This window comes from Notothenia rossii (genome assembly GCF_949606895.1).
Source record: "Notothenia rossii genome assembly, chromosome: 1".
NCBI classification, from domain to species: domain Eukaryota; kingdom Metazoa; phylum Chordata; class Actinopteri; order Perciformes; family Nototheniidae; genus Notothenia; species Notothenia rossii.
The window spans coordinates 5,292,206-5,304,639 of record NC_136912.1 but is presented as its reverse complement, the minus strand read 5'-3'; the positions used below and the strand labels follow the sequence as shown (position 1 = coordinate 5,304,639).

The 12,434-nt window shown below is 41.8% G+C and overlaps 1 protein-coding gene across 1 annotated transcript in view; it reads left to right on the top strand.

Annotated features, from left to right (window-relative positions):
• Positions 1-458: 458 nt before the first annotated feature.
• The window catches only part of LOC307040802 (uncharacterized protein), a 116,441-nt gene continuing 104,465 nt past the window's right edge, over positions 459-12,434 (top strand). Inside the window, exons 1-9 of the mRNA XM_079683912.1 lie at positions 459-570; positions 4,583-4,927; positions 5,045-5,272; positions 5,417-5,773; positions 5,975-6,199; positions 7,183-7,527; positions 7,646-7,873; positions 8,017-8,373; positions 8,575-8,799. Coding sequence (XP_079540038.1) covers positions 516-570; positions 4,583-4,927; positions 5,045-5,272; positions 5,417-5,773; positions 5,975-6,199; positions 7,183-7,527; positions 7,646-7,873; positions 8,017-8,373; positions 8,575-8,799 — 2,365 coding nt within the window. The 5' untranslated portion in view covers positions 459-515. The remainder of the gene's footprint in view (positions 571-4,582; positions 4,928-5,044; positions 5,273-5,416; positions 5,774-5,974; positions 6,200-7,182; positions 7,528-7,645; positions 7,874-8,016; positions 8,374-8,574; positions 8,800-12,434) is intronic.

Genomic DNA, 12,434 nt, shown 5'->3' with positions numbered 1-12,434 from the left:
ATCTAATTATCTGTACGTGGACGGCATCTTCACATTCAGTGAGGCACCAGGAGTTCGTTATTTCCCAATTATTAAAATATAGGATTTCTCACACATCATTACAAAGGTTTGACTGTAGAGGGCAGGGGAACATCTTTGAAAAATATATTCTGAATATAGTTTATCATGTGCTCTGTGTTTGTGAAAAAGGACCCAAAGTGATAAATTAGTGTTCTGTTGGCAATGTTGAGCTGTCAATCACCCGTTTTCATACTGTATAAGTTTACAAGTTAATGCATTGTTTGCAAAAACCAAAGAGTTCTTCATTTGAACTATGTTTACCGTCTCTTGTATCTTGTAACTGTTAAGAGGAAGGAAGCAGTTTTCAACATGTTGATATATTTTTAACACAGCTGCACGAGTGACAGAGAAAAACCCCTACTCGATGTACAAACGTTTTTGATGACTCACTGACAAACAGTATTTCTCCTGCATGTGATCTACCTGATGGTTTATCAGAGACGTGAGGAGCAGCTATGAGTCTACCAGCAGCAGCGAGAGGATTTCTCGTCTTCCTTCTCGTTGTACAAGGTACTGTACATCTACATTTATATTGTAAGATAGTTGATGCAGCTCAGAAATAGGGTTGCAAAATTCCGGGAATTTTCAAAGATGGAAACTTTCCACGGGAATTTATGGGAATAAACTGTGAATTTTCCAAATTGAAGGTTGGCTCTTCATAGGGAACTTCAATATAGTTGGGGAAAGTATATTTTAGCATAATCTTGACTAAAACAAACAGATGCCATTCAAGTACACTTGAATATCCATGCCATAGCACACTGCTTACTGCATGGCTATGGAGACCACACAAAGGTTCGCAACAGGCTCACAAATGTGAGAGTGGAAAAACTGGTTGGCATTCGGGCAAACCTAAGTCTCTTTGAGCGTGACACAGAGCTATCCTCAACAAGGCTGGACAGTGACACTGAAGAGGAAGACTCAGAGTGTGATGTTGATGAGGCCCAGGAAGAGCCCGTTGACTGAAAGGCTTTAGCAAAAATGCAGAGGATTGCTTGAAGGAACATTTGCATGTTTAATGGGACTTTTTGGAGGGAGAGGGGCTCTTTTCATTTAACATTTTGAATGGGACTTTGTGGGGATTTTTGGATGTGGGTGCATTTTTGTTCATTTTTTATTGAGTGGGGTTGGGGGGGATGAGTAACATTTAACTCAACATTCCTGTTTTCATTCTTCAATGAAACAAATAATTGTTCAGTAAAATAATTAAAACTTGTTCTGTTCTACTTTTTTTTTTAAAAATCTAAAAAAATCTGTTGAAATGTCCTGTTTTTTTGTTTAATTTTGCATCGAATATTTCCAAAATTCCCCAGCTTAACTTCCCATGGAAACTTTCCGGAAATGTACCGGAAACTTTCCGCCCCTTTGCAACCCTACTCAGAAATACAGAGTGTTTGCACCATTTGGCATGGTACAACTATGTCTGTGTTGATGGAAATAATGACAAAATATACAAAACATCACTTTTTTAAATTTAAATAATTGTTAATTAAGATGAATTGCTCTGTTGAACTTCCTCTTTCATCCTGCAGTCCTCACCACTTAACTTTAGCAATTTGTGTATTTGATAATTTAATTAATATAAGAAATTTACGGTAGGAGTTGCAACGTGGATAAAAAGTCACAAATGAATAATCATCTGACTTCAATCATCTCATCTTTTAGCGTATTGTTTTTCTTTTATTGCCAACAACTTTACTGTTTGTAGCTGCGTGCAGCAACGGATCGCTCTTTCTCTCTTTATGGTGTCAACAGTTTTGGCCCTAGGAGCCCGACATTTTGCATGCAGGTCAAGTGTGTGTGAAGCTGTGTGCCCGTGAATGCATGAACGTCAGTTTGCATGCATGTACATGATCGTAGCTTTTGCATTTTCGTCATTTCTTGCCTCCATTGGACGGTGAAAAGTGTAAAGACTTACTGGAAACAGGAAGAGAGATCTGGGTATGACATGCAAAAAAGGAACCGGGGCGATCACAGTAACAAGTTAGCGCTGTAACTCCCGATCAACGCAAAGTGCTATATGCAGCTTTTTTCAATTAAAAGCCTCTCAAAGCTCTACACTTCAGACATCACCGAAATAAGGATAGACAAAGTTACTGCAGCATGAAGATGGGGACATAGCAGTATTTATCTGACTAAACAAGACTGAACATTGGATTTATGTTAAGAGTCATTTAGAAACATGACTTTATATAAATACTCATGGGGTTTAGTGGATATTGTTGCTTTGATAAATATCTAATTTCTGCAGAGAAGTCAGATGCTTTCTTTTAACTGACGATGAGGAGACCTAGGTGCAACATGCAACGTTTGTGTTAACCTTTGTAAGCAATTAGCAGTCCAATAATTAGAAATAAACTCTCTGTCAGTCATTTGTTATCTTAATATCACACGCCTCAATGTTCTGCTTTTCTTAGAAGTTTCCATTCACGCCCTGCAGCAGCCTGATCACTGAGAGAAAAGCAAGCCAGAAAGAGGACTCATTGTTATGATCCACACCCTCTGATATTTGATTCTCATATTTTTCTAAGGTTTGAAATCTAAGTATGTATCTTCAGGGTGTCCGCGGGGTCTTAAAGTCCTTATCTTACATTAAAAACTTTTTTTGGCAGTTGATTTCTGGGGGGTGTATGCAACAGATATTCAATGTATGTTTCTTTATTTCATACTGAATAATATGTAAAAAAAGGAAAAATATTAGGTCCAATAAAAAAACTTTGCTTCTGGAAGCAGGCCATTTCGTGACGTCACGTGTGGTTCCCGGCTGCCGCTGTCTGGCTCCCTGCTGCCGTCCGGATCGCACAAATCGCTCCCATTTCTCCCGTAAAACCTTCTCTTTCGGGAACAAATGAACGGTAAAACCATCCCGATTGGTGTTGCTACACCCGCCAACGACACACCTCTTCACCATGATCCGGAAAAAACAAGACAAACTCGGAGATAAACACTGATACACAAAGTTGACATGCGGCTATACCAGCAATGCTACACTGTGTGATGCTGGGACGGGCTGAACTCACCAGGATTCGCGGAACCACACGTGACGTCACGACACAGCACCAAGCAGCGGCAAGTTTGAATCCAGACTTTTCTGGATACCTCTGAATTTGACCCATTTTCCCGATATTAACAAGTGATTTACAGCAAATAGGAAACGATATTCGATCTATATCACGTGTTACTGGAATAAGACCCAACAAGTTAATGCATTTTGAAACAGTTCTATGATCTTTCAGCTACAGTAAATTACGCAAGATAAGGACTTTAAAAAGTATTAAAAGTTGATAAATCAATTTAGCGAAAATTAAGGCTATTAAAAAGTATTAAACGGCATTTTCCAAGGTATTAAGAAGGTTCACAGCAACAACAACATGAAACACCCTTTAATTTACTGAAACGACATGTCGGGGAAACCCCACAAGGCGGCCCCATGCATAGCGCGCCGTAAAATGCTGCTTATTATTTTAAGTTTCGTTGCCTTGCTCCGCTCTGTGTGTGTGGGAGGGGGGGGGGGGGGGGGAATAAACGACTACGGTAACGGGTCCCAAGGTGGGTAGACCGGCATACGCAACGCTCTGGGGGTCCAACGGCTCCGTGTGTGCCCTATATGATCATTTTCTGATAATGATGAAATAGCCCGCCTCCCTCTCCCCACGTCTCCTGCTGCTGCTGGGCTGTCAGAAGAGGGGGAGGAAAGGAGAGGCAGGCACCGTTTATTAAATATTATTATATTATTATACAGAGAACAGAGTCGTTATCAATTTGTTTTAAAGCTCAATAAATAACAAAGAAGACTTCTGACCGGCACTTTCCTAATTTTGTACGGAAGATTTAAACTTTAACGGACATGTTGACCGGCGGAACATTTTTTTTACGGAAACTGCCGCACGGTCCCCTCGTTCCTTGGAAGAAGCAGAGAGGTGGGTCTTTTTCATCTGCTGGTGGACTACCTGAGAGATACAGCAGGAGAACACGCCGTCCACCGCGGAGAATAAACAGAAGGGCAACCATGGCAACCATGCTCCGGGGTCTTCTTCGCTGCTTTTGGTGTATTTCGGGCGGCAGCAGCGCCACTTACAGGCCTGACATATGTACTACATCGTTTCCAGCATTTCCAGCGGTCTAGTGTGAACGGACACGTTAATGAATCGAATGCGTGTGAACGGAAGCCTTTTTAGGCGCTTGCGTATGCGTTTTACCGTGTGGGGCCGGGGTCTAAGCCATAATCATTTGTATTTTTCGTCAGAATGTATTATGGCAACCCTGTCTCCTAAAGATACGCTCCCACAGAACTAAACTGCATTCTCAATTACGTTTAGCTAGAAACGTATTTTCTCCCACGTTACGTTCGTTATGAACGAATCTCAAATACGTTTATTTTCTACATATCTTTGCCATTTATTGTCTTGCTTATAATAATGATAATAGTCATTTATAAATATCATTTTAGAGCACACATTTGAAATCGACAATCGACCAAAAATGAGTCTAATGAAGGTTTCTGATGTTCTCTGTGTTTCAGTGGTTCAGGGTCAGGATGGCTGGGGAGTGACTTTCTCTTCTACTGAGATCTGTGCAGTGAAAGGATCAACAGTGGAGATAAGATGCAGCTACACATACCCATCTACATGGAGAGGCAGAGTTAACAGAGTTAAGAAAACATTCTGGTTTAAACAGAAAGATGGTGAACCTGTAGATCTGACCACAGACTCAGAGTATAGAGGTCGTGTAGAGAATCTCTGTGAAAACAACACCTGCACTCTGAGAATCAGAAACCTGAGAGAGAGAGACTCAGCTGAGTACAGGTTCAGGATCAACACAAACCAAGACGTTTATGCTAGTGAACCAGTCACTCTGTCTGTCACAGGTAAGACTTTGTTTGTAAGTTAGCTCAACATTTGGTCAACACTGCAGTGAATGTCAGTGCATCTACTACACGTACAATGACAGTTCAGTTTAACATGTTTGTTCCGTACAAATCCAGGTCTCCAGGTGAAGGTGAACAAAACAGGTTCCTGCATAGGAAGCTGTATATATGCAGACCTGGAGTGTCTCAGCAGTTGTCCTCCAACTTCTCGTCCTTCCTACATCTGGTACAAGAATGGACTGAAATCGCCAAAACAAGGAGATTCTTTCAATTACTATTTCTATCCTGAAGAAAGCTTTGCCTGTGCTGTTAAAGGATATGAGAATTCCCCCTCTCCTTCAGTGTGTGAGTTCACTTACAGTCTTCCACCAACATGATGCCATACCTTATTACATAAAAGGGAGACACTGTCCACATTAATTCATTCAGCCCCGAGTTAAGGCAATTACATTTTTTATAATAATTAACCAAAGATATTTCATTTTTCAGGTGTTCATGGTCAAACCTGCAATACAGTGGCTTACAGTGAAAGAAGCATCTGCGCCCCCAAAGGATCCTCAGTGAACATTTCCTGCACGTACAGCAGCTTTGAAGACAATGTTAAATCTAAGTTCTGGTTCAGTCCTGAACGTAGTCATCAGGGACAGAATCCCTCTCAACCTGAGGACCTTAGTGAAGACTCCCAGTATGCAGGTCGTGTTCAGATCCTTGAGACAGAGAGAGGACGCTCCACTCTGAGGATCTCTGACCTGAGAGACTCAGATTCAGCTCAGTATCTCTTCACATTCAAAACACCAAGCTTTGAATGGAGGAGTGATTTACCTGGAACAACTCTGACTGTCACAGGTACTGATCAACACACTGATGTATACTGTATACACCAACACATTACAATTAGAGAATACTGGAAGTTGAGTTTGTGTGATTAATGTTGGATGAGTTTATTTGTTCAGCTACTTTAGAATGTTGTGTTAATGGTTATATATATTTATCATCAGTTTCATTTTAGACCTTGCTTATAATATTGTTTATTTTTCTCATATCCAGCTCTGCAGGTGCAGGTGATCACAGCAACAGTCCAGCAGTCTGATACCTCAGCAGAGCTGAAGTGTCACAGCAGCTGCAGTCCAGCTGGTGTTTCCTACGTCTGGTTCAAGAACGACGAGAAAATCCTGACGACGGTGACATCTTCTTATAAAGGCTTGTTTCACCACGCAGACAGGATCTCATGTGCTCTGGAAGGACATGTAGGCTTCCCCTCTCCTGCAGTGTGTGAGTTTACTCACACACACACACACACACACACTGACATTACATACTTCTGTCTGCATTCAGTCTTCTGAATCTGACTACAGATGCCACAGTTATATCGAAAATGAAAGCTTAACTACAGCCAGTAAAAAAGCCATTTTAGGTAAAGAGATATACAGATGACATGGATTTTGGTGGAGACCTCATTTTGAATAGAGAAGAGTTACAAACAAAACTAAATATCAACAATAACAGAAAATCATTTAGGCACCAAGATACCCCACAAAGAAAGATATCACAAATTAGGTCATTCAAGGTTGCTGGTCCAAGATGTGAACATTTAGATTTTGCAAGCACCTGCAACATAATGTAATCATGATGAGAGCCCACAAGATCATTTAAGGAGGTGAAAAAACAAAAGCAGCAGCTATGAGCTTAACTCAACCTGATCTCACCAGAATGCGTGACTCCACCACGACTCCTTAACACCGCAGTACGTGGTGGAGTCACAAACTTTGCTACATTTACGTGTCTGCACCCCGCCAACAACCCCAATGTAAAGTGAATGAGGCTCCTTTGTCGTGGTGCACACACGCATTTCTTCAACGTCCAGCAGTGAGCTTTTATTCTATAAAACGTTTTTCAAAATCTACTTTATAGCTTGAAGTAACTCACGGGAGGCTTCTTTTATTTTATTTGTATTCATAATCATTTGTATTTTTCGTCAGAATGTATTATGGCAACCCTGTCTCCTGAAGATACGCTCCCACAGAACTAAACTGCATTCTCAATTACGTTTAGCTAGAAACGTATTTTCTCCCACGTTACGTTCGTTATGAACGTATCTCAAATACGTTTATTTTCTACATATCTTTGCCATTTATTGTCTTGCTTATAATAATGATAATAGTCATTTATAAATATCATTTTAGAGCACACATTTGAAATCGACAATCGACCAAAAATGAGTCTAATGAAGGTTTCTGATGTTCTCTGTGTTTCAGTGGTTCAGGGTCAGGATGACTGGGGAGTGACTTTCTCTTCTACTGAGATCTGTGCAGAGAAAGGATCAACAGTGGAGATAAGATGCAGCTACACATACCCATCTACATGGAGAGGCAGAGTTAACACAGTTAAGAAAACATTCTGGTTTAAACAGAAAGATGGTGAACCTGTAGATCTGACCACAGCCTCAGAGTATAGAGGTCGTGTAGAGAATCTCTGTGAAAACAGCACCTGCACTCTGAGAATCAGAAACCTGAGAGAGAGCGACTCAGCTGAGTACAGGTTCAGGATCGAAACAAACCAAGACGTTTATGCTAGTGAACCAGTCACTCTGTCTGTCACAGGTAAGACTTTGTTTGTAAGTTAGCTCAACATTTGGTCAACACTGCAGTGAATGTCAGTGCATCTACTACACGTACAATGACAGTTCAGTTTAACATGTTTGTTTCCTCACAAATCCAGGTCTCCAGGTGAAGGTGAACAAAACAGGTTCCTGCATAGGAAGCTGTATATATGCAACCCTGGAGTGTCTCAGCAGTTGTCCTCCAACTTCTCGTCCTTCCTTCATCTGGTACAAGAATGGACTGAAATCGCCAAAACAAGGAGATTCTTTCAATTACTATTTCTATCCTGAAGAAAGCTTTGCCTGTGCTGTTAAAGGATATGAGAATTCCCCCTCTCCTTCAGTTTGTGAGTTAACTTACAGTCTTCCACCAACATGATGCTATACCTTATGACATAAAAGGGAGACACTGTCCACAGCAATACATTCAGCCCCGAGTTAAGGCAATTACATTTTCATAATAATTAACCAAAGATATTTCATTTTTCAGGTGTTAATGGTCAAGCCTGCAATACAGTGGCTTACAGTGAAAGAAGCATCTGTGCCTTCAAAGGATCCTCAGTGAACATTTCCTGCACGTACAGCAGTTATAAAGACGATGTTAAATCTAAGTTCTGGTTCAGTCCTGAGCGTAGTCATCAGGGACAGAATCCCTCTCAACCTGAGGACCTTAGTGAAGACTCCCAGTATGCAGGTCGTGTTCAGATCCTTGAGACAGAGAGAGGACGCTCCACTCTGAGGATCTCTGACCTGAGAGACTCAGATTCAGCTCAGTATCTCTTCAAATTCAAAACACTAAGCTTTGAATGGAGGAGTGATTTACCTGGAACCACTCTGACTGTCACAGGTACTGATCAACACTCTGATGTATTCTGTACACACCAACACATTACAATTAGAGAATACTGGAAGTTGAGTTTGTGTGATTAATGTTGGATGAGTTTATTTGTTCAGCTACTTTAGAATGTTGTGTTAATGGTTATATATATTTATCATCAGTTTCATTTTAGACCTTGGTGATAATATTGTTTATTTTTCTCATATCCAGCTCTGCAGGTGCAGGTGATCACAGCAACAGTCCAGCAGTCTGATACCTTAGCAGAGCTGAAGTGTCACAGCAGCTGCAGTCCAGCTGGTGTTTCCTATTTCTGGTTCAAGAACGAAGAGAAAATCCTGACGACGGTGACATCTTCTTATAAAGGCTTGTTTCACCACGCAGACAGGATCTCATGTGCTCTGGAAGGACATGTAGGCTTCCCCTCTCCTGCAGTGTGTGAGTTTACTCACACACACACACACACACACACACACACACACACACACACACACACACACACACACACACACACACACACACACACACACACACACACACACACACACACACACACACTGACATTACATACTTCTGTCTGCATTCAGTCTTCTGAATCTGACTACAGATGGCGCAGTTATATCGAAAATGAAAGCTTAACTACAGCCAGTAAAAAAGCCATTTTAGGTAAAGAGATATACAGATGACATGGATTTTGGTGGAGACCTAATTTTGAATAGAGAAGAGTTACAAACAAAACTAAATATCAACAATAACAGAAAATCATTTAGGCACCAAGATACCCCACAAAGAAAGATATCACATATTAGGTCATTCAAGGTTGCTAGTCCAAGATGTGAATATTTAGATATTCTATACCTCAGACACTATGGCATAACATGGAAACAGCACTAAAGTTATATTCACAATACATTTAACCCATTAAGGTAAATTATTATAATATGAACAATGTAAGAAAAACCTTTAATAGTGAGTTTTGTAGAGTTTCCCCAAGCTCCTCAACCCAAATACAGGTTAAGGAGGTGAACAAACAATAAGATAATTAAAAATAAATAAAACAAGGTTCTCATACAGAGAGATGTACAACATTATAATAATCTTCAATAATACATTTTAGTTCGTAGTGATTAACATCACAGTCTTCATTCGTTGCGCTGTATAGACTAAAAATGAAGTGTACCTTATTGTAGCCTAAAGTTTCAATGTTGTGCACCTTTTGGACAAAGGTTAAATCCGTCCAACAAGCATTTTGTCAAACCATGTTCGAAGTCCAAAATAAAGCAACAGTTCATTCAGCGTTCAATAATGTAGATACCCTTTGTGCTAATCTGTGTAGGAGTCAGCACACACTCAACCACATTATAAAGTTTTCTGATGACACAGCCATACTTAGTCTACTGACTAGAGACTCAGACATTTCTATTTATAAACTTGAGATTGAAGAGGAACAAAGGAAATGATCTTTGACCCCAAGTCAGAAGGTGATCACAGCCCAGTCCTTATCAACAGGGAGGGAGTTGAGCAGGTTACAAGTTTTAAATATTTGGGGATTTATTTTGATGCTCAGTTAGGCTGGGCCCATCAGGTGGATCAGGTATGCTCAAAGATAAGCCAGCGCCTGCATTTTCTGCGTAGGCTCAGGGTTCATGGAGTGGATACATGTCCTCCTCACCCTGGTTCACACCCGCACTGCGTAAAATGAAGCAGCGAGGCCGCCAACTTGAACGTCTTTCAAATAAATCATCCCTCACAGTCCATTACATAAGCTACAAACTCCATCTCAATGCATACAGAGATGCTCTTATTGCCGCTAAATCTGCCTACCTCTCCACCATCTTCACTGACCCCTCCCGTAACCCTAGGACCCTCTTCTCCACAGTTAACAAGCTCTTCAAACCTCGTGCTGATAACCTCCCTACTTCTACTTCCGCTACTTGCAGCTCATTCCTCCAGTTTTTCGCAGACAAAATTAACGCCATTAACCACTCCTTCTCAGCTCCATCTGATATACAAGCATCTCCCCCAACCTCCACCGCTACCATTTCTCCCCCCATCTCCCTTGACCTCCTGACTCCTCCTCCGCAGCGCCGCCTTTCCCAGTTTAACCTCGTTACCCCACTTGAAATACTCCATCTGATTGGTTCCTCAAATCCCACAACCTGCTCCCTTGACCCTCTACCCACTCCTCTCCTGAAGTCCTGCCTCCCCGTCCTCTGCCCCTATCTTGCTAACCTTTTCAACTCCTCGCTGTCCCATGGAACCGTCCCCTCTGCCTTCAAAACTGCTGCCGTTACTCCAATCCTCAAAAAACCTGGTCTTGATCCCCCTCTGCCACAGCTTCAGTCACCCAAGGCGTTCCTCAAGGATCAGTACTTGGACCCCTCTTCTTCATCATTTACATCCTGCCCCTCGGTCAGATACTCCGCCACTTCAACCTGGACTTCCACTGCTATGCTGATGACACTCAGATCTACCTCAGCACCAAATCCCTCCATAACCCACCCCTTACCCACATCGATTCCTGTCTGACAGCTATTAAAACTTGGATGCAACATAACCTCCTCAAACTGAACAGCAACAAAACAGAACTCCTCCTAATTGGCTCCAAATCCACCCTCAGCAAGGTCACTAACATAACACTCACCATCGATGGCACCATTGTTTCCCCCTCCAATCAGGCACGCAACCTTGGCGTAATCTTTGACCCCACCCTCTCCCTCGAACCTCACATCCGCCAAACAGTCAAAACCTCATTTTTCCACCTCCGCAATATTGCAAAAAATCCTACCGTCTCTCACCCGCCCCGTAGCCGAACGACTAATCCATGCCTTCATTTCCTCCCGCCTTGACTACTGCAACTCACTTCTTTACGGCATCAGCACTACATCCCTCAACAGACTCCAACGGGTTCAAAATGCAGCTGCACGTCTCCTCACGCATACCAAATCATGGCATCACATCACCCCAGTCCTCAAAGACCTCCACTGGCTTCCTGTCTCCCATCGCATCAATTACAAAATGATGGTCCTCACCTACAAAGCACTCCACCATTTGGCCCCCCCTTATCTCACAAACCTTCTCACTCCTTATCAACCCCCACGGTCCCTCAGATCCACCGCAGCCGGACTCCTATCCATTCCCACATCCACACTGTGCAGCTTTGGGGACAGAGCCTTCTCAGTGGCAGCTCCTAGGCTCTGGAACTCCCTTCCCCAAGATCTCCGTGTCTCTGAGTCCCTCACAGTCTTTCAGTCCCGCCTCAAAACACATCTTTTCAACTCTGTCTACCCATAAGCCCCCCTCCTCTCAATCAATTTCCTCTTGACTGCCTTTTTATTTATTTTACTATACTTACTTGTTTGCCTGTCCTTGTTTGTCTACCCTCCCTCATATTGTAAAGCGTCTTTGAGTTGTGAAAAGCGCTATATAAATAAAATGCATTATTATTATTATGTATCATGTTAATGTTCTACAAGGCAGCAATTGAGTCTGTTATTCGTTATGGCATCAAAACATGGTTTGGTAACTTTTCAGTTAAATCTAAATCACAACTCCAGAGCTTGATAAAAAGGGCTGGAAAAAGAATTGGCTTGCTTCCACCATCCTCTCTTCAGGAGATATTTGAGGAGATGGTGAGAAAGCAAGGCCGTAAAATCACATGCGACCCCAAACACATCCTGTATAGAGAGTTTGAGTTGCTGCCCTCGGGCAGAAGGTATAGATTACCAAACTGTAAATTGAACAGGTAGAAGTTTTCCTTTGTTCCGCTGTCAATCAAGCTGCTGAACAGTCAGCAACAATTGTGATTATGCTGTGTTAGGAGTTGTTGGGAGATGCAATGTTTACAGTGTAGTATGTGCAATCGAGAAGGTTAAATAGGGGAAGTGCATTATGTGTAAATAGGTATGGACACAAAAGGGATATGTGCAATTTGACGGACACTATGCATAGGTGCAATAGGGAAAGTGCTGTACCTGTATGTTTCTTTTTTGTTTCTTTGCCATGTGATATGTGATCTCTGTTCTGTATCTATGACTGATTGACCTGAATGTTTTATGTGTATTATCTCGATG